The following is a 27,019-nucleotide window of genomic DNA, read 5'->3' on the forward strand; positions in this document are numbered from 1 at the left end:
TTGGGATGCTTGCTGTGAAGCAGAGGGAAGCTGTCATTTTCTGCTGAGATTTACTTAACCCACTGATATTTAGGATCTGAGGTGGAAGACAATTTGTCATCTCACTGCCTGTTTTTCTATTCTTACCCCATTTAGTTCCCATCTCAGACAGCGGTTGCTATAAATTCACTCTGTACCATTTTGGTGTGACAGTAATGTCTGCGCCTGAGACATGTCAAAACAAAACCTCCTGGGAAAAGCCGATCACTAAGCACGATATGTCAGAAACATTTGCTAAATGGAACAAGCAGATCTTTGCTCCCAAGACCACATTTTGATCCCTGAGGTTTACGCTCCTGACCTGTGTTTTGATCTGCGTGGCAGCCAGCTCTGACGTGCAACAGAAGAGGCCGATCTGCCCGGAACCTCAGGTGCCGTTGCTGGGTTCTGTTGCCGAGGTCTCGAGCCACAGAGGTGAGTGGACACACATCTCCCGCAGCACAGGAGCCCTGAGCTCGGCCCTGACTCACATGGGCAGGGCTCCTGCAGGGTGCTTACTCCACAGCAGCACTAGTTGTTTGACCCTGCACTGTTCCTGTGGAGTGCTCTGCTTCCACCTGCACTGCATGCTGGACTTACAGGCACATTGGATAGAAAAGAAGGGAACGCAGCACACAGGGCCAAGGAATAAGCAAATCTAATTGAAGGGGCACAGCTTGAGACTCTCTGATTCTGGCAATATCCACCATTGACATCTCTAGCTTCTGGGTCTTAGCTGTGTTCAGAGCCAGAGGAAAGGGAATCAGGTACTGGGATGAAAAATCAATGACTCAACAAATAATATTAACAGATCTATCTAATTTTATATGTCCAGTAAAAGGAAAAATTCAGTTTATTTTATCCCACCTTATTTTGACAACTCTGTCAACGCTAGTTCAGAATCATATGATAGACAATACTTTTATCTCAAATGCTGCCAGTGAAACAAAAAAACCAAACTCCTACAACTGTTACAATTCCACAGAGAACAGAAGTTGCTTTGTGTGCAATCACCATCTCACTGCTACTGATCACCGATCACAGGAGTCTGTCCCTAAGATATTCACAATGTCCAGCCATTCCTGTGGCTAAACAAAGCAGGACTACTTACCAAAGAGCACAGAGGGGTTATGGAAACCCCCTGGGGCAGAGCCTAGGGAAAAGCCTTTAGAGGCAAGCACCTGATGGAAGTACTGACAGTCCTATGCCCATTCCAACTGCAGTGCATTCCAAAGGAAAGGAGAAGGGGCTGCAGTGGCACTGCTGTTCATGTTTGCAAATGCATTCCCCCTCCGTCTTGTTTTCCATGCCAGACCTGGAATAATTAACTGAAGTGGGAGCAGAGTCAGTCACAACTAGCTACCAACTTCAATTGAACCCAGGCTGTCAGGAGCAGTCCCTGAGCACTGAAACCATGGTGGAGGCACTTCCAAGCTGACTAAATATCCTATCTGTATGAAGCACATCCAATCCTCTTTTTTTCCTTCACAAATATTGCATGGGATGAAGGAATGTCAGGGCTGAACTCTCCAGAACAGATGTAGAACACATGTATTTGCATCAGTTTAAAGCAAGATTCCAGACACTAGAAAGCAGTTGTGGTTTGGCAGTGGAGATCTCTCATTTTAATTAGCTCAGGGTACAAACGATTTCTAGAAAGCCTTCCTCATGCTGGAGTAGTGTTACTTCTATTGGGACAGGTCTTCCAGGCAGATTTTCTTGGGGGGAAAACCATAGCGGTAATGTCTCCAACACAACACACAGTCCACGACAGCGAGTGAATTCCTACATAAGTAGGTTCCTTAAGTCCCAGGGGCAGTGCCAGCAACCACCTCAGAACTGCGTGTGACTGTAGCCCATGGAGCACGACCCACCACAGGCAGAGCAGCACCAGGTGTGCTTCGCGTGGATCCTCCCATGCCTTGCAGTTTTCTTGATCTGTCTTCTACAGATGTGCATTTCTTCCTAGCTTAGCTCAAGGGAAATTGAGTCACGGTGGGACTAGCTCGGCTAATGAGCAGTTGTCATTTCCTATCCACTAAGTAAAGTATTAGTATCACCCAACAGAAAATCTTTGTTCCCTGTTGCAATTATTTCCCTCTTTAGTTTGCTTAGTTTTCAGGTTCTGAGTAAGTGATTGTTCTAAGGAACACGCAGAACCATTCCACAACCAAAAACTTGCTCTTAATTAACGAGAAAGGAAATGTAAGAAAGAAAGAATCAATACGCCTGATTATATCTCCCAACATACTAAACTCCAAAGCCCGTGATATTGTTCATTTCTCACATCCTCAGCATCAGTGTTCAGGAACAGCCATCAGTCCGAGTATCAGTCAATGACATCACCACAGCAAACAAAAAAGACAGCACTCACCTTAAATAAAGGGACGGCAACAAATAGCCAATGACATGGAAAGATGCAATTGTTGAATTTCTTTCAAGACCCAACTTAAGCCTACAGAAGGCAAGGGAGAAATGCCACGAACTAAACCTGGATCGACTGCAGCGACCCGACAACACCAGCTGACACATTACCCACGTCCCCCGTGCTGCGCAGTCCTGCCCAAGAACCAGGTTCGCTCCAATGCCCAATGCCAGCCCCACCAGGAGGGCAGGAGACCACCCTGGATGGGATGCTGTCCAGCTAGGATGTGTCCTTTCCCTTGCTATTTGAATAACTACCAGCAACTGTAGCAGAACGCTTGTTACACTCCAGTCCCTTCCTCATTTATAAGGTTTAAGCACTACATAGCAGCAAGTCTTCATGATATCAAGCTCTGGATCAGCCTTGTTCAAAGGGACAGCAGGATTTTTCCTGGAGATAAGGGCCACGGGCAGCCAGAGAACAGGGTAACTTCCCTAAGGCACATCCCCTCCATACAAAGCGGTGGGATGCTCCCTCACCTGCCATCTGTAAGCACACACAGCCAGCCGGCCGCGCAGAGATCGGTCTGTGCTCACAATGAGACCTACTTCTCTCTGAATTTTGTACTGCAATGTGCAAAGCTTTCCTCTAGTGACACCAGAGGCACTCAGCACACTTTGGAGAATGTTACTATTTATAGAATGTCCAGTGCTCTTTTGCTGTACTAAGGTTTCGTCCCTTCTCCGTTGTTCATAGATATTTTCCATAAAAAGCAAACTTCACTGCTCTGCATTTAATGGATAGATTCTGAGGGAAAACGCTGAAAAGAAAAACAACATCCCTGGGAGTTAAATCAAAGGAAGGGATAGTTTTTCCAGCTGGGTTCTGGACAATGGAAGGCAGTCTGTCATTCTGAGGCCAGAAAATGTCTTTTACATAGACCAGTCTCAGCAAACCTACCCTGAGTTATAAGGTTTATTTTATAATAGCTTAATTCTTATATTGTACTTGACTTCTGCTGCTAACAGCAAGGCCTATGCAATAGCTCTTGGTTAGAAAGCAGCACCTAGTTCATTTTATTTTGCCAAAACACAACGTGCAGCCATAAATCCAAAGCAGTCCTTCCCATATTGTTTATTATTATAATCATTAGAATAACACTAAAGTTTGCAAACTGTCACTGTAAGAGAGGAGCGTTCTTTAGGGGCAGCTCTTCTGGGAGAGCAAGCAAGGGCTGTAGAACATCTCCTGAGTGCAAACTCAGCCTGTGTCATTCTGACACTTCAGCTCAGCTGGAAATCAAACGCTGGAAACACATCCCGTGGGTCAGCCTTGGGCACTTGAGACAAGATATATATGACAGCAAAACAAAACAGGGTAAGGCCTCATAGCTGATGGAACACAGAGCTTTCTCCATGCTGGAAAGGCTTTAGGAGAGGTGATTTGCCCTACAGCGCTCTGAAATGGTGCATGGTGTGCTTGAAGTGCACGTGCCCATCCCTGCCAGTGTGCTCTGCATAGGGTGGTGGGGATGCTGAATAGCTCTTGGAAAAATCCCCCTCTGCCACATGCCCCTCTCAGCTACTTCAGAACCATCTCCTGATCAGCTCTTGCTGACAGCAGCTGTCCAATACTCCACCAAGTCCCACAGAGCAGGTAACAGATCGCCTGAGCATTTCCTTGAGCTGACTTTGGGCAGACAACCCCAAATTATTGGATCCGACAGTTGGATAAATTCGTCAGAGGCACTCGCGCTCATTCTCCTCTACTTACGGAAGCCCTTTCTGTGCAAACAGTGCAAATCAGGCAGGTGAGGACTAGGAGGTCCCAACTCACCCAGGCCACACTTCCAAGCAGTGTTTAACTTCCCACTAAGTGATTCAAGAGAACTGGTCCTTGTTTTGAATGCTGGGATTGCTGCATCTGCATCGGACACCCAGTCAGGAACTCTGAGCTGGCTTGCCAGGAACAGCACCCTCAGCACGTTCCAGGGTGCTGACTTAGCACAAGCAGGCTGGCAAAGCAGCAGAGCAGGCACGATGGATGCTCCTGGCTTCAGCAGTTAAAGAAATATTAACATATTTACAAGAGTCAAAGACCAGAGAAAAAGCAGGCAGGAAAGAACAAGGGACAGGTAAGGTTCCTAAACAATTGAAATCCTCATGAAAAGGTCAGTTTAGCCAACCTTCTATTCAGCTTGGTCTTTCTACCGGCACCTACAACTGGGAGGGTTTTGGGGTTAAATCCAACAGTGAAAGCATAAAAGGCTGGACATACACAGAAATCTCTCCAGAAACCAGAACTTCCCTTGCTTTACCCCATTTTAGCTGCAGCAGACTAGTGTGACAAAGACCATTTCAATCTCAAATTTGCTTTTTCACTTGTTTTAGTGCTTAGTCTGAGCAATAACCCACAGTATTACAATTTAGCCAAGACATGCACAAGCTACACCAAGTTCCTCTAGAAAGAATCAGAAATCTCCCCACCAACCAAAATGCAAACTGATTCAACAGCATTGTTCTGCTCAAAGTGAAGCGGAAGGAACGGGTTAGAAACCTTTTGCCATCAATAAAAGCCAAGTGTTTGGACACACACTTTGAGACGGGTGTTATGCAGACTTCACACACAGGGAAAAAAGAGTCAACCACAGTACTTTGAGCACATCAGCTCATCTGAGAGCTCCAAAATTATAAAAATACAAGAAAGGGCTGAAAAAAACCCCACAAAATGATTATACACTGACGCAGAAACCCTCCAGCCACTCTTTCAGGTGTGCTGACCCCCCCCACCACCAGCACAGACCTCCAGTTCACAGCACTGTGCCTACTCACGTGTCTCTGCTAGGTTTGCACTGCAGCATCTCTGCCGACTTCAGGAGGAAATGACTATTTCTGAAAGATACCTTTTCCTTTTTTTTCCTGCTTTGTTTCTCTGCTTAACTGCATAGAGTATTGCAAACACTTTATTAATGCTGCTCTGCTTTGGTCAGCTACACATAACACTGTTATTAGAAGAAACTATCACAAGTGTGAAAATGTTCATCATCATGAGGACTAATTTGTGGGGAATGGAACAAATGCACTCCTACGTGATAAGCGACACAGTGATTATCAGCTCAGGCTTCTGGTTTACTTCAGAGCTACTGGATATCTTTTAGGAGTGCCAGTGCTTCATCTCCCACCTGGTTTGCTTTCCACATGCAATAATCACATAGCAGCTGACAATTACTCACCCTCTAGGTATGGATGCTACCTATTCTTTCACAAAATAGCTCACAAACACAAGTTTCCAGGAACTGCCTGAAAGGATGATTAGGAAATGTCCATCGACACCTGTGCATTCCAACCAGGTTCCCTGTGTTCTGCTCTCCACCTTGGCAGCTCAGCTTGTTAAAGCAAACATTTCCAAACGGGGCGAGTACTTTGTGTGCATTGTGCATCATCCCAGCAGCACGGGCTTGACCCGGTCCATCCCTGTCCCTGTGCCCCGTGTATCAACTGTCCCATTTCAGACTCACAGTGGGCTACAGCAGCCTCTCTGCAGTCTCCAGACACCTGTGCCCCATGGGCTGGCAGGGGCAGAGGGAGAAGATCAGGAGCTGACCCCACACAGTTCCCAGAGCCTCCTGGCTGGAGCCCAGCTCTTGACCTGCCACTCTCCCACTGCTCCCATGTGAACCTTGAGCACATTTTTGACTGCCAGCACAGGTGTGAACTGCACCTGGTAAAGCACTTCCTTTGTTCTGTGCGCTACCAGAACGGGAGCTGCACAGGTGCACCTGTTGGTGTGAGGTTGCCGGACTGTCCCTGAGGGAAAGGCCTCTGCCGCAGAGCAAGCGCCCGGCAGCTGCTACGCTCGAGTGCAATTGTACAGGGCACAATTTCTTCTTGCAACATCTGAGGTTGCTTGCTCAGTTCCATTTGTGGTCCCTAATGTAATGTGTCACCTACTAGGCTGTCAAAATTCATTTTTCTAATGCTTTTGAAGGTCCAGACTTTCTGGGGTTTGCTTTATGTCCTCTTATACCCCAAATGTGGCCCCACCTTCCATGCACTCTCAAGTCCTCGGGAATTGAGTTCAATTCCACTGAGCTACCCCAGAAAACCAGTGTAACCCCTCTGACTTCTCTTGGAAAGCCAAGATGTACTTTATGGCCGCCAAATTCTCTTTTATCAACCAAAACCTGCACATAGTTCAGGTCCAAGTCCAGAAGCACATTTAGTGCTGCAAGGAGATGCAATTAATCATTCTTGCAAACCAAGTTTGCATTTGAACAACTCTCACCTCAAACACTAGGATTTCTCTCTTGTAATCATGCACAGGAAGGAAGAAGAATTAAGAAAGACTGCAAGAAAGGTGTCCCTGCTTATGGCAGGAGGGTGGGACTCATGACTTCTAAAGGTACCTCCAGCCCCACCTATTCCATGATTTCATTCTATGATTTTTAGACTTGGCTTCTATTTCCCAAGTTCAGGGAAGTGATCAAAACTACTTTTGTCTGCCTCGGCCAACTCCAACTGGAGAGAACACACTAGGGCATTTCTGGACAATGCCAGGCCACGTCCAGAGGCCCCACAGCAATGGCACCCCCCTCACACCACCAGCATTAACTACACCAACCAATTCTTTTTAATTCACCTGATGCTCACAAGCATAACCCAAACCCCACTGAAACAACTGTTTCTCAACCAACTTTGCAGCGCCAAAATTCAGCTGTACGTGAACACAGAATCTGAAATGTCATTAAGTCCTGTTAGCAGTGACAGCCACTTCTTGACAATTGACAAGGTGCTTCACAAAGGCATTCAGGAAGGGGCACTTCATGGGTGCCCAGCAGCAGTAAAGAACTACCTCCAGAGTACCAGCTTCCCAGTGGAATCTTGTGTGAAAGTGGTTTTAGCTCCTGTAGCAGTCACTGGGCTCACACCTACACCTGCGACAGGCTACCGCTGAGAACGTGAGGCAACTACAGCTCCAGTCCTGCTCCCGGTTCCACAGAGGGAAAATCCAGCTGACAGCAGCAGAGGAGGACTGAGGTCAGAACTGAGCCCAGGAGCCTTCCTCTGACTGGAGAGCTTTAGTTTCATGATAGGGTGCTGTCTCAAGCCAGACTGTAGCTCAGCAGCACACACACAGAGATGGGGCTGTGGTTCCATTGAGCTTAAAGGTGTCCCAGCAGCTGCTGCCTTCTGCAGGAGCATGACAGCACCTCCCTCCCAAGCACCCCAACACCCCCAGACATGGTGAACAGCCAGCAGGGATGTGTTCTCTGCCTTGTTCGAGAAGCCCACAGAATGACAGCCCCCAACACAAACACTCAGCCTGAAGGAGACCTTTCTATTCATGATCTACATTAAGAGCTTTTTAACTGATATTTTCTGACCTTAAACATGACAATCGTTTTTGAATACTTAATTCGCAAAAGGCTACTGCAGAAAGCAAATTCAGGATAGGGAAGGAAATTTGTGAGCTGGGCAATGTCAGAGACCGAGAAAGCCAGCTTTAAAAGAGTATGAGTCCCACCACAGTCTGAAGACTCTGTTTTCAGTCTTTAAGACTAAAAACCAGAGTTCCTCTGCATAGGAAAGACATTTAGCTTTTATTTTCCCCTACAGCACAAGTAACTGGCCATTATTTACAGCTGTTATGTCACTGAAATGATACAATTCATGCGCTCCATGAAATATACTCACCTCTCCTAACCTGTGCTTCACTTCGATAAATTACAGCAAAGAATGAAGTAAAGGACGCTCCACATTGCTCTTTCTTGTCCATATGCTTTCCTACATGGAGTCACAGTCAGCAGCCTGGTTGTGGGGAATGTGCACTACAGGAAATCATACCATTTTTAGGCATTTAAAACCATCTACAGTTCATGCACTACTACCTAATGGGAATAATCTGTCCATGCTACCACAGCTATGACTTAAAGAGACAGACCTCGGAGAGGGAGGGAAGCAATAATTATATTAATTGATCCTTTGTAAGTAACAGCTGATAAACACAAAAGCTACACGAAACTTCAGACCTGCTTTAGCCTGTCCTACCATTTGAAATAACATTCTCTGCTTGCTTCCTTATCCTGTTCCTGCTGCTTTTCCCTTTTCTGCTTCATGATCCTGTAAGTGAAATAACAGAAATCAGTGTGCATCATAAAGGGACACCCACAGCTCATTTCAGGACTCCAAATCCAGCGGCCCCATTTCTGAGCATTCCAAGTGCTTTTGTGCTCCATCACACCTCTCAAACAGGCAGCACGACGCGCGTGAGCAGCAGAGCATCTCACATATGGTTTCTGGAAATAAAAAGTTCTGCTTGTCACCTCCACAAGCAGTCTCAACAAGTAACACGATTTCCACACCTACCTATCCCCCACTCCACTGGGAAGAAATGCACACTAAGCCTTCAAGAGATGAAACTGCAAACTGACATCTGGAAGAAGGGCAGTCTCTTTCACACTACACTGTCCAGTGACATGGCATCTGATAGGTATTTTGCATTGCAAGGGCAAAAGTGTTTGAAATTAGTTATGATTCCCTGCATGACTCACACAATTTCCATAGCAATTTATTAAACAGACAAAGGTGGCTTCATTTAAAAGAAATAAGGATTTTTATAATACCCTCTTTTTCGTGACTGGGAACCCTTTGGGGATATTGGGAAACAGTAAACGGGAAAGAAATCATGTCAGGAGGACACTGTTGGTAAGATGCAACACCATCCTCAGCTTCAGTGATTTTCCACACGTGAAACGGGTCCTCTGGAAAGCTTTCCCGAGCCACCCGCTTTAGGGGAACGAGTGCTACCAGTGCTCTTACCCAGCTTCAGGAACACACATTTGAAATCCAAAAGGATCATCCAACTGCCTTCACAGCCAGTACTCAGGGGCAGAAAAAAAATCAACAAGTTCCACTCTCCCAGGCATGGATTTCATCTGATGATCTGGTTGTAGCTCTCACGCAACTGAGAACACCAACACCAGGACTTGGGGATTTTTATATGGTTTGGTTTTATTGGTGGAAACCTCTCCCCCCTCCCCTCCCCACCCCCAATCAGTGGAATACCAGAGAAAGGATGAATCCTCAGCTTACTAAGTTCCCTAATTTCCACCAACAGACGCCACCTAATTATTTGAAGCGCCTAAACACTTTTGACGGCTGCACTACTACCCATAGAAATGCAGCTAGAACTTGCTCCAATCACCATGGAAGCCACGTCCAAGCTTACAGGGTCCTCAGACACATCAGTGGGGCTGGAGTCTTCCTCTCTGGCCCATCACACCAAGCCCCTCCCAAAAGATCAGCACAATCACTGAGAGACTTGTTTTGCAACATAAAAAAGGAGTTCCCGAGTATTGCATAATTTCCTAAGGCTTTTGTCAATACCAGTCCTAATATCCACAGGCCCTTTATCACCTTGAATAAACAAGTAATATTTAATGCATACCAGAGTAGAGGTTAGGGCTAGACAGGGTAAACATACACCTGTGTAAAGAAGTCAGGACCTGTCTGCCTGCCGAATTCTTCTGGTCATGAGACTTGTAGTGGCTTTCAGGTGAATTCAACCTCCTACAGATCATTTCTCACATACACTTTTCCAGATCAAGTTTGGAACAGAACTGGTTAATAAGCAAGTATATGCAATGCTTCTGTCACAACAGGCTCACTTTAGAGAATGAACCTCCCAGACCAACCTGCTGTATGGGTGGTCTGCAAAAGCCCGTAAGAAAAGGGGAAGAAATAGCAACCCCAGCTAGTGTTGTTGGGGGTTGAGCTTCTTACAAAAGGATAGACTAGCTGTACATCCAGAAAAGACACAAAAATTCATCTTCTGGCAGAGGATGATTGCTAAGGGTCCAGCCATAGCAGCAGGGCTCCCACAGGCAACAGCAGGTGAGAGCACTGACACTGCTCACCAGAGCTAGATGGAATATCCCCATCCCTGTGACAGGCACAAACAATGCTGCTAGCCTTCCAATAAGGGGCTGAGCCTGGCTGTGGATAATGTTACAACAATATAAGGATTACAAAAAGCTTTGTCAAGATTACACCTACTCAGCTTCTAGAAAGCTTTTAGATTTCTTTCCTCTGACCTTTCTGGAGTAACCCTGACATCCAGCTCTGCAGCAGTTAAGCCCACAGCTCGCACTGCCTCCATCTCCCAGGGAGAAGCAGGTTCCAGACGCCCCAACTGTCCAGAGAAGTGCAGCAACCACGCAGGTGGCTCACAGAGCACAGCCAGGACCTCGCCATGCTGGCACCGCTCCAGCCCCCCAGGCTCCTCTGCAGCCACCAGGCTCCAAAGCTGTACGGAACTGCCTGTGGCCCTGCTGCTGATACAGAGGGCACTGTCCAGATCAAAGGCCCCACAGTTCTGCAGGGAATACCCGCTCTCTGTTGGCTCAGTAGGTACACAACAGAGAAAAAAAAACCCAACATCTTCTATGTGTCTTTTTGACAACAGCCAACAGTAACTTCTGAACCAGCTGAAATTGCTTTCCACATTGAAGTGTAGTAAGAAAACATTATGGGATCTCCTGTAAACCAGCAAACTGCGGGAGAATCAGAGTTGAGGCTGGAATCACACACTCAATGCACTTTATTATATCTAGGTATGTATTGAAAGGCTTGTAATAACACTCACTGTTCCAAAAACTTTTGATACTTAACTGGAGGCTGCTTTGGGGGCCTAGAAACAGCATCACTGCAGGAAGCCTGGGAACTGAGACCAGCCATCTTGATTGCGATGGGGCACTCACACTTTACGTTTGATTTTCATTTATGGCCTAGCTCATACTTTATCAACCTTCATTTCTTAGAACCCCACACATACCTTGCAAGGCAGAGCACTAAAACCTCACTAGAACTTTCCAAGTCCAAGCTCTGCTTAGCACAGCCGGGTTGGTTCCCACTGCCTGTTTGGACAATCTCCGTGACAGCACTAAAAAGACACGCAGCCCAATAGCAGGGAACTCCACAGATCACAGGCATGCCTCAGAGCAGTAGAGAAGAGAAATAAACGGGAAAAAATTACCACAAAAACCTTTTGAATTAGTACAAGTTCTAGAAAAAGACCTTTTTAGGCTACAAAAATTGAATCGTGCTGCCCTTCCGTACACGCAGAAACACCCGCACGCACCAAGAGCTCCCCACACGGCGGGAATGGATCTGCCTAGCGCAGAGGCGACCCCGGCTGGAGAAAGAGGAAATTGCAGCTCCTTTCCCAGGAGCTCAGAAAAGTCTGGCCAGACAGGGAACTGAGAATCACGGGCTACAACTGCCAATGGCTATTTTACCTGTTCTCTAACATTATGCTCAATATGTGGAATAAGCCAAAGGGTGCTTCCATTTTCAAGGCTAAACCATCACAGCACAGTCCCAGCCTCTCTCAGTTCAGGCACAGATTTAACCTTTTGTGTTGCATTTCTCCCTAAAGATTTCAAGCAGAACAGCTCCCAGGACAGTCACCGGGCAGCAGAAACCATGACCCGTTTGAAGCTCATGTGAAAGTTTGCTCACACATGCCGTGCAACCACACTCCAGGCAGCATTTCCTCTGCCAGCCCTCTGCTCATTAGCCAGCCATAACAGAATAAATACTGACCCTGGAATTATGGAAGGGACGGAGGGAAACAACACTTTTATTTCAAGCAGGAGAGCCAAAGGAGATCAGGAAGAACCAGTAGGGTACACCCGCTCAGTGTCCCAGCCAAAACCAGGACGTAAAGTCACAACCATTCCTGACTTCCGGAGCACCCGGACGTGCCTTTGCAGTCACCTTTAGCACTTCTCTTTAGCAACAAGGCCACGTAAGAGATAGAAATCCAGGCTCCAGATGCTCCTTGAAAAAGGAACCAACACAACAGCAAGACCACGATGCTCTTTCTTGGGCAAAAGTAAAGCTCTTAAAAAGCCAAGAATACAGGAAAATCCTCCCTTTGAACTGAAGACTGTTGATGAAGATAAAGGATAAAGTGGCAATTTTAACTTCAGCCAAACCATCCTGGGACAACTGGCTGCAAGTGCAGGAATAGCATGCGAGGCAGCAGCGATCCCACGCGTGTCCTCAGCTCCTCACTAACCTCTCTAGCCTTCCATGGAGTGTTTTCAGATGCCTTGCTCACATAAAAAACCCCAACATCAATGTATTCCTAGCTTTCAAGAAATCTCTCATGCAATAATCTTTCTCACATGTTCCACCCGAGGTTTTCCTTCAAAATAACGCGTTTTACTGTCCAGATTCATTCTGAAGCTGTTAATATTATCATCTCACAGGTACTCGTGGATATTCTTCCAGCAGAATTTGCTGCTCCTCTCCTTGCCAGGGCCCACAAGCAGTTATCGTTCAGTTCTCGTCCCACGCTTCCCAGTGACCTCAAGAAAAAAAGGTACAACTCTTACTGAGAATGGTTTTACACAGGTTTTGTGTTCACTGTTGGCTCAAGGGTTCTATAAGTACAAGGAGACACTCCTCAGCCTATTAGAGCTGATTTGTCTACTCCCTGTTCTGCTTTTACAAACTCTCAAACCACTCTTTGAGGCTCAGCACTTCTGCAAATCTATAATACAACAGCAGTCTCTCCAAAAATAACTTCTAGTAATGTCCGTTTTCTGCTATGTATCCACAGCACTCTAAGGGCCTTATTTTACATCTCCACAAGCAGGGCCAGAGTTCCCATGTACGCAAGAACATCAAATTTCCAGTAGACCGATAGAAACTTGAACAGCTTTAATACGCTATTCTTCAGACAACACCCGGACAAAGTTACTCCTACGCATTGCTACACCCGCCCAGGGAGACCCAGCCGCCACCAGGCCCAGCCACCGACAGCTCACGACTACTGCCACAGCTTCCCCACGCTTACCTTGCTCCCGCGCACGTCCCGCGCTCAGCGCCAGTCCGGCGGCTGGCTTTGAACACAAACGCATTAAAAAGCGCCATTTCCACCCAAAACCGGCCGGAGCGCGGCCGCGCAGCCCCTCAGGCGACCCGGAAGGGACGCGCGCCTTCCGGTGCCGCCGCTCAAGCCGGCCGCCCTGCCCCGCCATTGGCCGCTCCCGCGCGCGGCTCGCAGCGCTGATTGGACAGCGGCGACAGGCCCCGCCCCTCCCAGGGGAGCGCGTGGCGGGCACGGCCGGGAGCTGCGGGAGGGGCGGGGCGGGGCTCGCCGGGCGGGCGCAATCACGGGCAACCCCGGCGGGGCCTTCCCGGGCACGGAGCGCGCCCCGGCCCCGCCCGGCCCCGCCGTCACTCCTCCGGCCCCGCCCCGCCCCGGCCCCGCCCCGGCCCCGCCGTCACTCCTCCGGCCCCGCCCCTCCCGCCCACCCCTATGACAGACACGGGCCCAGCCAGCCCCGCCTTCCGCCGCTGTCCCGTCGCCACCACCTCGATCCCGCCCCCTCCTTTCAGAGACACCGGCCCGCCCCGCCCACGCCCCTGGCCCTCCCCCAGGCCCCGTGCTGGGATTCTACGCGGCTATTAACAGTTACTCCTGTAACTTTTTTTTTTTTTAATCAGTTTATGCCTGGACTCGCAGCTTGAAACGGGTGTACATGAGTTGTGGCAATAGCAGAACTGTGCTCTCGGTCCACAGGCATTCCTGCTCACCAACCACATCGACAAAGTAACTCTTATTTTGGCCCCTTACAGCAAGCCCCTTACACCCCACACCCCCCCCAAAAGTCTCTAGTCCTCATATTTATCAATTTCTTTTCATCAAGAGGCCAGAGAAGCACACAGCTAAAAGTCTGAAGATGCACAGAGCAGAGAAACAGCGGGGAAAGGGCAAGAAAAAAAAAAGCAGGGGGAAACACAAATTAAATACAATAGAGTCTGAATGCAAAGCACAGAATTGTCCGGGCAAAGCTCAAAACAAAAGCCTAAAGCTAAAACCTGCATAAGCACTGCTTGAACTGCCCTTGCCAGAGACTTTTGGGAAGTGCATCAGCTCTGCCCTCAGAGGCGCAGTGGGAGGTGAGCAGGCGGCTGAGGGCTCAGAGCAAAGTTGAAGCCTCGATGCGAGATTGAGCCCTTGGCATGGGGGCTGGGGGGGGAGCACTACTGCCATTATATCTGTCATCACTGATAAGAAAAGCTTTAACTGAATTAGGTAGAAGCCTCCAAAATACTTAACCTTCTCCATTAAAGAGCTTTTGAAATAAGCCTCTGTTTGCCTCGCAGACCAGGAGCTGCTGGAAGCTCATGTGAAAGTTTGCTCACACGTGCCGTGCAACCACACTCCAGGCAGCATTTCCTCTGCCAGCCCTCTGCTCATTAGCCAGCCATAACAGAATAAATACTGACCCTGGAATTATGGAAGGGACGGAGGGAAACGACACTTTTATTTCAAGCAGGAGAGCCAAAGGAGATCAGGAAGAACCAGTAGGGTACACCCGCTCAGTGTCCCAGCCAAAACCAGGACGTAAAGTCACAACCATTCCTGACTTCCGGAGCACCCGGACGTGCCTTTGCAGTCACCTTTAGCACTTCTCTTTAGCAACAAGGCCACGTAAGAGATAGAAATCCAGGCTCCAGACGCTCCTTGAAAAAGGAACCAACACAACAGCAAGACCACGATGCTCTTTCTTGGGCAAAAGTAAAGCTCTTAAAAAGCCAAGAATACAGGAAAATCCTCCCTTTGAACTGAAGACTGTTGATAAAGATAAAGGATAAAGTGGCAATTTTAACTTCAGCCAAACCATCCTGGGACAACTGGCTGCAAGTGCAGGAATAGCATGCGAGGCAGCAGCGATCCCACGCGTGTCCTCAGCTCCTCACTAACCTCTCTAGCCTTCCATGGAGTGTTTTCAGATGCCTTGCTCACATAAAAAACCCCAACATCAATGTATTCCTAGCTTTCAAGAAATTTCTCATGCAATAATCTTTCTCACATGTTCCACCCGAGATTTTCCTTCAAAATAATGTGTTTTACTGTTCAGATTCATTTTAAAACCGTAGGTCATCATCTCACAGGTACTCGTGGATATTCTTCCAGCAGAATTTGCTGGTTCTCTGCCAGGCTGACAAGAAGTTATTGTTCAGTTCTTGTCCCACGCTTCCCAGTGACCTCAAGAAAAAAAGGTACAACTCTTGTTTAGAATCATTGCCACAGGCTTTGGTTCACTATTGGATTAAGTGTTCTGTAAATAACAGGGGATGGTCCGCAGCCTATTGAAGCCCACTTGTCTATTCCCTGTTCTGCTTTTACAAACCCTCAAACCACTCTTTGAGGCTCAGCACTTCCGCAGATCTACAATGTAACAGCAGTTTATCCAATGGTAATGTTCATTTTCATTGTGTATTCAGAGCATCCTAAGTCCTTTTGCTGACATCTCCACAAGCAGGGCCAGAGTTCCCATGTACACAAGAACATCAAATTTCCAGCAGACCGATAGAAACTTGAAGAGCTTTAAGACGTTATTCTTCAGAAAACACCCGGACAAAGTTACTCCTACGCATTGCTACACCCGCCCAGGGAGACCCAGCACCAGTCTGGCGGCTGCCTTTGAACACAAACGCATTAAAAAGCGCCATTTCCACCCAAAACAGGCTACCTCAGCTACTGCCTGGGAAACACTCCCTCCAGCTCCTGCACCCACACCTCTTACCTCCTTGAAAAGAGGAGCTGCATCCTCCTGGATCCTGCAGCTGGATGCCCCTGGCTCTGTGTAGCTCCTGCCCTTCAGCAGGGGAGTGGCAAAGGGAGCTGTGGTGACAGTGACTGTGGGTCACAAACGCTGAGGAATCTCGGGGCTGGGCTCTGCTGCTTGCAAGGAACAAACAGCCAAGCAGGGACACTTTTCCTCTACAAGGAGACAAACAGTGACAAAGAATTATGAGGCTGGGAATACTGCAGGCCCCAAACCTGCCCTGTCTGCACCTGCTGCACAGACCTGAGGCTGGATAGGACCCAACTCCACACCCGGCACAGCCTCAGGGGAGGTCAAGCTGCTCATTTCCAGCAACAACCAAACATCTAGTGCCAGTGTCTGTCAGTCCCTGCTCCCCTTTGCCCTGAACCACCATGTTGGCACCCCTGGATTGATTAAATATCCACAACCCCATACTGGAAATATCAGATTTCTCTGCCCACCCAGGACAAACCAACCAGGCATGTCCCTGTCTCCCACTCTCCCAACAGAGACCTTCTCACTCCACGTCCCATTCAGGGAACAACTTAACCCTGGGCTGGGAAAGCAAAGACAAGAGTTATTGTAAAAATCTCCCTGCCTTGATGCTGTCCAAACATGGGAGAAAGCCCTTCCCACCACAATCTTGGACTTTTCCCAGTCTGAGGATCTTGGAAATGCACATCCAAATCCGGTCAGACAGACTATGACGTTTTCTACACACCAAACACTGCAGCCCCAAGCACCAGGAGCCTGAGGATGCTCTGGACTGCAATTCACAGTCTCCCTGAACCTTGCATGGGAAAGCCAAGTGGTTTGTGCACAGAGAAAATAAATGTCACCATTTTTAATAGTTAAAATGTCAGTGGAAGTTACTGGTTGGTTATAGCAGCGAGCTTCACACAGTCCCCATACTTACAGTTTTATCAGAAGTAGCAATTTCAAGTTCCTTCTCTTTGGAGCCCAGCTCCAAACGGGAAACTTCTCACGACTGCTCCTGAGAGATGCAAGTGGTACTTTAGGAGCTCAGGAAAGCGACTCCCTCCCCTGAGTCCTGCCTCACCCGCCCGAGCACCCGCAGTGCTTCCATCCCACCTCGCTTTGCACGTTCATATTAATAAAAGAAACACACAAGCTCTGCCTCCAGTCCCATCTTCCCTGCGCCCCTCCTGCTCCCCCCTCTGCTGTGCTGCCCCTTGGCACGGGGCCGGGCTGGGACAAACTCCAGCGTTTGTTTCCCAGGAAAGGCTCCCGCCGTGCAGGCCGCAAGACCCGGCCCCGGCCCCGCAGCTCCTCCCCGGCTCCGCGCCCGGACAGCCTTCGTTCGCCCCGCGCCCCAGCGCTGCCCCCCCGCCCGCTCAGGAACCGCCCCCGGCAGGCACCGTCCCCTTCCCCAGGGCTTTTCCCGGGCCCCGCCGGGTCGCCTGACCCCGTTTACCTTCCACCCGGCTAAAGCCACAGCAACCGCTCGGCTCCTCCATCGTCTCACCGCGGCCGGGACCCGCGTCCGGTGCTCCCAGCGCTACTCCGCCCGCGGCGCTCCGGGCACCGCAGCCCCACACGACCGCGACCGGCGCCGCCGCTCCGGACACGCCCCCGCCGCCCCCGGCCCTGCAGCACCGCACGGTCCCCACAGGGCGGCAGCACTCCGGGCAGAACCGCCAGGGCGCATGGGCACCAGCGCAGCGCTATCCCGCCCTTCAGCGCCACGTGATGCCGGGAGGCTGCCCTGCACTGCGCATGCTCGCTGGTGTTGCCGTGGCGCCCTCAATGGCCACGTGATGTGCGGCTTCTTCGTGATCGGTGCGCATGCGCCCCGCCCCTCCCCTCAGGGCCGCGCTTTAGCCCGCAGGTGGCGCCCTCGCGCCTGCCGAGTCAGCGCGCACGCGCCCCTCCTTGCTGCAGGGCCCGTCCCGGCCAGCAGGGGGCAGCAGCGTCACCCCAGGCGCCCACACGGCGCTGCCGCCGCCCCGGGACGGCCAGCGGAGCGGGGAGCAGGGGAATACTCAAGGCAAAAAGGAGCGACATACCATACCAGAACAAAAATTAGAAGACTGCTTCGTAGTTCCCCTCCAACCATTCGTACCCGCGCCAATGATTTTCTCGGAAACTGCTGGAAAAAAATGAAAATATTCCTCATCTTTTCAGTGCTCCCTGTCCAGTCTGAGCACCTGAGAAAAAAACATCCGCTCCCAGTCTCCCAGGAAGAGCTTTTCTAGGTGAAAGCACTGGAAAATATGACTTTGCGTAGTGTATATTTCCCTGGTGTAGGGATAAGAGCACAGGAAGGCGTAGCTCTCAGCACTCTCTCCTCCTAACGCAACTCTGTGCTCCTTTGCGAACTGTCTCTGCCATGTGATTGTCTCCAGGAAAAATTTAAGAATTGCTCATAGTAATTTGTAGAATAAATTGCCACGAAGGGAAGTAAAGAATAAATATTGTTGTGAGGGTCTTTGCGATCTGTTGGACAGAATTTGGAAGGGGATGTTCATTCCCTTGCAGTGCAAATACACGACAACCTTGAACACAAACCACAGACTGTTAAGTGGGGTATGAAAGCACCAGTTTTACAAACTTCACTGTCATTTTTTGTTTCAATGACTTTTCCTGATCCTGTTTTTACACAGTGTTGGGGCCCAAACCCCACACCTACACGTAAACATTGACCCGACCTGGGTCAGTCTTAAACACAGCCCTCATTCTGACCTAAAACATTGTCACAGAGGTTTCCTGCTCAAAGCTGAGGGAAAGCTGACATAATGTTAATAAATAACTTTTGCTGAGAGCAGTCATCACCCCTAGTCCTTCAGGCTTTGCAAGATTTTGTAGTGATCCTAAATTCTAATCCTTAATCTAAATTTTGAACAGGTTTTGGTAGAAAAAAAAATGGACAGTAAGTCATACAACAGAATTAAAAGACTGCACAAGGAATAACAGAAGGTTTTCCATGAATAGCAGAAGTTTCTTTTTTCCCCTCATCTCTCTGGGACTGTAGGACTGAATCTTTGCAATCAAGACAAAATGGGGTGGTTATTAAGGCTTAAACCTCTCAAACATAGTTATTTCTCAGAGAACTGTGGCACCCTTGAGCTACTCCCATGTGCCTAGATGGAAAAATTCAAGATGATAGCAAGTGATTTCCCTTCTCCCTCTCTGACCCATAACCAAAGCACTTGTGTAAAGCAACATGGACTGTTCAAGCCCCACCCCAAATTTCCAGCTGAAAACACGCTGCTTCCTTAATGAGAGCACACAGAACTCGTTAAACCCAGAGAAGGAATAACACACTAGAAAAAGAACCAAAAGATGGGCTCTGCTTCGATACACTCTCTGATTGACAGCTCCAAAGGAAATTCCCCACGGATCATAAGCAATCACCTACAATTTTTCCTCTGGAATCATTACTGCCTTGTCTTTCTGTGGAAGTTTTTGACACATCCCTTGAGGGATCAGGGGTTTGGTTGGGCTGCTTATGGCTCATCCTGACAGGCCCAGGCCAAACCCAAGCACACCCACCACTGCTACAGCCCCAATTCCAGTAAAATATTGATACAGTTCATAAATACTCCCATGCCAGGAGTCAGTCCTTCACTGCACAGTCATGGAGCAGATTTACTCCATCCTTTCTTCCCCACAACACCTCTCCAGCCCACATCCCACTTCTCACAGACACAAACTAAGCAGAAAACTACTACAGGTGTTTGCTTTGAAAGTAAAATTCCTAGTACATCTGGCTACATGATTAAAATAGATGCACGTATTGATGGTCATCAAGGGAAAGCTTTTCAGACAAGAAAATAGCCCTTTTGGTAGCACAGTTTGATACACCTTCAGAAAAAGCAGACTTAGCACCAGTTCCTGAAACACTTTGTGAGCAATCCAGCCTTCCTTGTGACACCCAACACAGCAGATATTGAAAAAGGAAGGAAAAACCCAAGCTTGTAGAGAGAAAAATTAGACAACTCTCTCCAACTTCTGGTAAAACCTCTTTAATCTTCCATGTGCTAAACCCACTGCCTTGATTTTATCTAGAAAAACAAAGCCAAAACAAAAAAGACCCCACAACCTAACACAGGTCACAAGTTGTGAAAGGATACTCCAAGTCAAGTGGGGAAACCTAACAAACACGAAGTTTTAAGGATATTTCAAGTATTCCAACATGCTGCCCGTGGCACCTGCGCTGCTCCCTGGATGTGACCCAGTGCCAGACTGCTGCCCTCCCCAGCAGCAGCCTTTCAGCCGTGCCCCACTGCTGTTCTGAGCGGCACAGCTGTACATTTCCCTGGCAGCTGAGGCCAGACGTGGCAGCCGAACAGCGTCACCTGCCTGCTACCTCTCAGGCCAGACTCTTCTGTCGAAGAGCAGGGGGCTCAGCAGGCAGCACTGAGACTTGTCAGACACCTGCTTACCCGAACCAGTCACCTGAGGCTGAAACACTTCATTAGATCTGTGGGAGCACTTACGGGGCCTGAAGTGTAATGCTGCGACCTGGCTCTCTGTGCACAGGATCTCAGCTCGGTGTCTATGGAAACCATCCTGCTGCTCCAGAATGGTTGCTCCTCGAAAACCCACCCATGACATGAGTTACACATCTGACCGAAAGGCGGCAAGCGGCCTCAAACCTCATTCAACGTCTGCTTGCTCTCACCACTTCTCCTTACCCTGAAAAGGGAGAGGGAAGTCTACAGCAGGTTCCAGTGCCTAGGTGGATCAAACCAGCTTGAGAGCAGCTGGCATCTTTCTGAGGGGTGACTGACAGAGTAACAGGACATGTGTCCACGAGCCCTTGCAAGAGAGCTACTGGGGTGAATTAAAAGCTCTTGCTGAATCACGTGTAGCCCCAAATGCTTCACAGCTCCAAATAAAGCTTAAATCAAAACAATCAGTGTGCAGGGAAAACCAAATGAGGAGGCATCTCAGTGGCAAGATGTTGTCAGGAAAAAAAAAAGGAGAAATTTCAGTCCTGCTTCTCTGCGTAGGCAGGGATCCAACCTTGTGTCACTGCACAGAGACCTGTAACATCAAAGAACATGGAAACGTTCAAGAGGAAAACTACACACTGCCTTTAAGTATTCTACAATAAAATTCTATTATGGCAAAACACTCTTTTGTTTTCCTATCCAGACCAAGTACACGGACTGAATTTAAGGCTATTTGAGCATGCTTGAAATGCCTTAACAGAAAATAAAGTACATCAGGAGAGACTTTAATAACCCAGAGCCTGAGCTCCATGCACCCTGTCACTGTTCTGCAAGGGCTTTTCCTTTCATAACTTGGGTCACAAACACAAAATAAAAGAGCTCTGTGATCAGAACAAGCAATCTGGACAGCAATTCTCTAGCCATATGCCACTCAAAGTGGGGTAAGAATGAGCCCTGAGGGTGGGGACGTGCTTCCATCCTTGTGCACGAGGAAAACAGCCTGTCACCTTCCACTCCCTTACACCATTGCCAAAATACAGTGGCCAGGAAAAAAAATGACCGAGGAAGAGGCTGCGGGATTCATAGTGTGCTTCAGAAGAGCAAGCCTGAAGTTAACAGCTAGAAAAGCACGGTAAAAACAAGCACACCAGTTTGTTGGTGGCAACAAAAGCAAAACTGCAGGGAATGGCAGATGAAAAGGGAAAAGGCTACAGAAACAAATTAGCGCAGGAAAAGAACGTGTAATCCAGCTGTCAAGGCAAAGTAAATGCATTTATTCCCACTCCTTGTCCTCAGGCAACAACGATGAAGGACACTTGAGACTCAGTTTCTCCTAAGCATCTTTTTTAACTACTTCCACAGTGTGATGGCAGTTTGGATAGGGGAAAAAGAAAACAAAATGAGGCCCTGCTTTGGGGCAGGAAAACCCCGATTTGGGAGAGGGTGAGGCTCTCAGTAGAAACCTCCGGATAGGTCTAGTGGTGCTGAGGGAACAGAGCAACACTGGCTACAACTTTGCAAGGATGTGGCCAAGCTGGGTGCCAGCTCTCACATGACAAGGGTGCCAACATGCCATCTAGCCCTCTCAACACGGAATGCTGAGGGCCCTGCTGGCCTCGAGCACATCTGCACTCCAACCGAGTCAGGATCTGTGCAGCCAAACCACGGAAACACTTGGGCAGGTATCCTTGGCAGATGTTCAGCTGCCGCGGGTGCGTTTGTGAAAGCCACTTGCTCACCACGACAGAGCCCTGCCAAGGCCTCGTTGGCCACCTGCCACTCGCCACTGTGGAGGGGCCCAGGCAGAAAACCCTGTCTCATCCCCCGTGGGGATGGTGCTTCTCCCTGGGCTTTGGTGCAGGGAAATATTTCAAGCTCAGAACAACTGCTCTGCGCAGGACTGCAGCCCTTGGGGTACTTCAGAGGGGGAAAAGCTGCTTTGGTTTTCCCTTCACACACAACACCCCGAATTCAGCACTTTCAGGATGTGCGTTTATGTGGTACCTTTGGTGGAAGGAGCTGGAAGAAGGTGCAGTCATTGGAGCATCCCTACCTTAGGCAAAACTACCCAAAAAGAAAAAATTATCCAGTTCTTTTGAAACCATTTCTCTTTTGTAAGTATTTAGCTCCTCTTAACTAGAAGTTACACTTTCTTAATAGCTATCTTGTCCAAAGGAACCCTGATCTAGCAGAACATGAACTGCAGGAATCCACAGGCAAATCCATTTCCCAGATTCCAGTTTCATTTGTTTGAGGATTCATAAGAAAATGACAAACCAACCCTTGAGAAAAGAAATACTTAAACACATTTGATTCATTTATCCCAAATATTTTCCCCAAACCATAAAGAAAAAAAAGGTAAAAAATGAAGACCAGTTAATTCTTATGTTGATTATTGCAATGCACCTCCAGGTGAGAAAACACTTCTGCCAGTCTAACAAATCCACTGCCTGCACTACAAAGCCAACCAAAGACATCTAAGCCTCTTAGGAAGATACCTTACTTTGTATTTGGAATTTTAAAGACGTAACACTTGGAATTATTAAAAAATGCTCAGATTCGCTACTTCAGGGGCAACTTTCAGGCCCAGTGAACTGAGTGACCCCCAGACATAAACACGTGCCCCTTCAAATTTGATACAAATACCTACGCAACAGCCGCTGTGCTTTTTCAGAAGCCTATGTCATGGCCTGTGTAGCCAGGGCTGGAAATCCTCACTTAGGCTTTCCACATCACATCTGGATTTGCCTGGAAGTGCGCACACACACACACACGCCCATTTCTGTGCCAGTCAGAAATTGTATCACCCAGCAACTTGCTCCTCACTGCACCACTTAGGAATACACTAAAAAGGCAGGGGGAAAAACCAAACCACAAAATAAAGGGCTTAGTGCAGCTTCATCTTAAAATTTTGCCCAGTGATGGGCCGAAAGGAGAAAAGCTGTTCTTCCAGCTCTGGACTAAGCAGTTTGAAACGTCCAATAGTCTCCTCAGCTGCAGCTGGAGCAGCTTCCCTCCTTGCTCCAGTCTTGCCCTGACTTCTGAGGGACCACAGAGCCCAAAAGTATCAGCACTCACACCCACTACTAGTAGGGACACCTTCATGTTCTATCTTCAGCCAAACAAACCTCGGGGATGTTTTTGCTTTCCTGACAGACTCAGCAGATTTCATTCCCATCTAATGAAGCAACAGACACCCTGTATGGCCCTGGGGTCAGAGCCCCTCCGGCACAAGAGCCTGAGAGAAGACTGGAGGGAAGAATCCAATGGCAGATTGAAATCCCAGATATACAATGAAGGCCTGCTTCTGGCAGGTTTCTTTCTGCTTTTGGGACACAAGAAAGGCCTTTAGACCATAAGCACACACATGAAAACCCCACCCTGAGGACTTGGTTTTAAAGATGTTGCACTTAATGTTACAGATGTAGAAATGCTTTGGGATTTGGCGTTTCTTGCACCTCCAGTCACTCGAACATATTAAAAGAATGAAGTGCAGAGTCCTAAAGCTCAATTATTCTGATTATATTTTGGTGGCATCACTTGACATAACAAAATCCAACTCTACATTTAAAAAAAGAAAAGCAACATTTTCTCCCTCACTTCTAATTTTCCAGTTTAATTTTTCTTCCTAAAAACAGGTTAAAGAAAAAAATAGAAGAAAAAAATTGCAAGACCTGCTATTAACAAGTGTGCCAAAACACCTGCTTTCCGTATGTTTTGTGAACAGAATGTGTTTTCATTAGACCTGATCACCTTCCTAAGAATCTAAATTTATATGTAAAAAAACTGCATCTAGTAGGCACAGAGGTTTCTGACCCCACACCTCCCTGGTAAGGGATCAGAGGAGTGGCACAGAAGGATCCAAAAAATACCAGAGAGAGGTTTAAGCTGACTCTCTTTGGTAGGAATACTTCAAACCAAATTGCTCTGCGGCTGCCTCAAGCCTGGAGATCACAGAAACAAAACAAGCTCCACCTCCTACTTCATTTTCTGCCTTCTCTCATCAAGGGAGAATCACATCATGCAAAAGATAACGCAGAAGATGGTACCAGTCCAATGCTCCCAGGAAGGCTGGCACCAGGGTTCATTCCCTCCTCTGGCTGATGGAAGCTATACCCAGGTGTTCTGGGATTTAAGGAAAAAAGCCCAGCTTTGCCACTTGCTGTCCCACTCCCACCCACGTTTGCACAGCAGGAATATCACTCAGTTCCTGTCCTCCGGTGTATTGACCAAAGCAGCGGCCCCAGGAGCGCTGCTGGAACCCAGGAGTCCCCCCCCTTCTCAGGCACCAACCTAACTAATCAGCCTCACACTCCTCCTAGGTAAAAAACCAAACAAACAAACAAAAAAAAACCAACCAAAAACCCCAAGCCATTTAAAAATTGGGCACTTTACACCCAAACTAGGCCCCTGTCAGAGGTCAAATACTCAACACTTCATTCCCAAGCATCTTGTGACTGGATGTTACTCTTGTGTTTCCGGGATACGGCCATAATACCCCTGCACAGAGACAGGCAGCAGCACTTCTAACACTGACCCCATGCTCTGCATGGAAACAGCAGCATCTCATCCAGGGAAAAGCCTCATCAAGGCCAGTTCCAGCTTTGTTTTGGGGGGTTCTTGCCCCATCACACCCCTCTCATCCCGCTCAGCAGAGGTGACCGCAGATGCAGATGCTGGGTAGAGGGCAACCAGAGAGCTGGTTACACCAGGTAATACACCGAACCCTGAGGCACAGAGATCCAGGTTGCCTAAATCCTAAACATCCTCCCCATTGCTCCTACTGCCCCTTGCTGTGCAGGTTGCACTGAGCAGAGGCTGCTCAGCATGGAGTCACGGCATGGGTTGGGATGGAAGTGCCCCCTCACAGCTACAGAAACCATGCCAGGGACCAGGGCAGTACCACAGACACCCGTTCGAGGTGCACAGCAGGGGAGCAGGACTTATCACAGAAGGGACAACAGAAGCCGAAGCAGAAAGAAAAAACAACCATGAGCTCACTCAGATTTGTCCTAATAAAGATAAAATGTTATTTCCAATTTACCTCTGTCAAAGAAAATAAAACAGAAGCCTGGCTTCAAGTCCCTTCCTTTCAGATGCCAAAGAAACACACGTACTGTCACAACGAAGAGATGGCACCTTATGCTTCTGTCTCTCAAAGTCTGCCATTCACCAGGGTTTATTACCTTATTTCCTTGTTCTCACCCCAAAACAAGCCCCAAACAAGGTGTCTGATCATGCCTCCCTTTTTTTGGCAGGTGGAAAGTACAAATTATTTTGAAGAAATTACTCTTACTTCTATCTATTTTCCTCATCAACCTTCCCTTGACTTCTCATGTGATGCTTAGACCAGAAAAGTTTCACCCTGCTTCACCAGAGTCCAAAAGGTGAAATAAGAGCACTGCCTCAGGCCCTCCCATATGCATTTCCTGCTACATGTACTCATTTTGACCATTTGCAAAGGAAGTGCCCCACTGCTCCCCAGCCTGTGCCTTACCTGATACTGCTTTGTAACTAAGCAAGACATTCAGAAGGCAGAGAAAAGGATGCAGAGGGACCCACACCACCAGCTGAGAGAAAATAGTTACCCTCTGATCGGAAGCAGCTTTGCAAGATGTGTAATTCAGGGCTATTCTGCAGCTAGTTTCGCAAATCCTTCAGGATGAGCCTTCCTGCGCACAAACGAGGAGGCTTAGCTCCCAAGAAAACCCTGTTACACTTAAACCACAACTACAAAACCAGAGAAGCACCTTGAGAACAATCCTCACCTCTGTGCTCACCTTTGCTCCTGCCCTAACTCGCCCACTGAATTCTGCCTTGCTGATGGGTTCCTACAGAGCAACCCCACAAATAACACAGGAATTGTGGAAGCCTACAGCGAACAGCAGCTACTCAGCAGCCACTGGCTCATGGGGGAGCAGAAAGGCAGCCCAGGCACTCTCTGTTATGGTTGTTGGGTTGTTTTAGTCCTTTCTGGGAAATGGAGCTGGAAGCTGCTGTTGTGCAAGACCGAAGGTGAACACAATTCCTCAGGCGAATGAGGTCTGGCTGTGGGAGCCCCTTTGTGACGAATAACAGCCACTTGCAGGTACTTCCAAAACCACTACACACAAATTTGGTTACCAAAGAGGACAAAAGAAGTCACTTACCAACTAACTCCTCTCTGTTTGGACCCAAGGAACTCCTTCCTGGATGAACGACTTGATTCCTGTGTCCCAGGTGTGGCCTATAAGACTCCCATTATTTTCTTTGGATACGTTCAAGACCAGATTAGACAGGATTTGGAGCAACCTGGTCTAGCGGGAGTTGTCCCTGCTCATGGCAGGGGGGATGGAACGAGATGATCTTTAAGGTCCTTTCCAACCCTTTCTGGGATTCTATGATTCTATGAAGAGTCAATTCTGCAAATAATAAAAAAAACCAATTAAAAATAATAATTTCAAAAAAATTTAAAAAGAGAAAAAGTCAGGTTTTGCCTGAACTAGGAGCTTGAAATAGGATAGCACATGAGGTATGGCAATAGCTGAACTATGCAGCACATGTGTTCCTGGCCCACAAATGCTACCAAAGACGTTTCACACGAGCTAT

The 27,019-nt window shown here is 48.2% G+C and overlaps 1 protein-coding gene and 1 long non-coding RNA gene across 2 annotated transcripts in view; both read right to left on the bottom strand.

Moving 5' to 3' along the window:
• Positions 1-13,354, bottom strand: part of BMP3 (bone morphogenetic protein 3) — a gene marked incomplete at its 5' end in the record, with an annotated part of 89,188 nt that extends 75,834 nt beyond the window's left edge. The window contains one exon of the mRNA XM_082303505.1: positions 13,247-13,354. Coding sequence (XP_082159631.1) covers positions 13,247-13,310 — 64 coding nt within the window. The remainder of the gene's footprint in view (positions 1-13,246) is intronic.
• Positions 13,355-14,702: 1,348 nt separating this feature from the next.
• Positions 14,703-17,586, bottom strand: LOC309585534. The gene is made up of 4 exons (XR_014227321.1): positions 17,449-17,586; positions 16,930-17,007; positions 15,990-16,186; positions 14,703-15,448 (listed from the first exon to the last, which is right to left on the bottom strand). It is a non-coding gene; the product is annotated as an uncharacterized lncRNA (long non-coding RNA).
• Between the last annotated feature and the right edge of the window lie 9,433 nt (positions 17,587-27,019).

This window comes from Coloeus monedula (assembly GCF_965178545.1).
Source record: "Coloeus monedula genome assembly, contig: HAP1_SCAFFOLD_63, whole genome shotgun sequence".
NCBI lineage: Eukaryota > Metazoa > Chordata > Aves > Passeriformes > Corvidae > Coloeus > Coloeus monedula.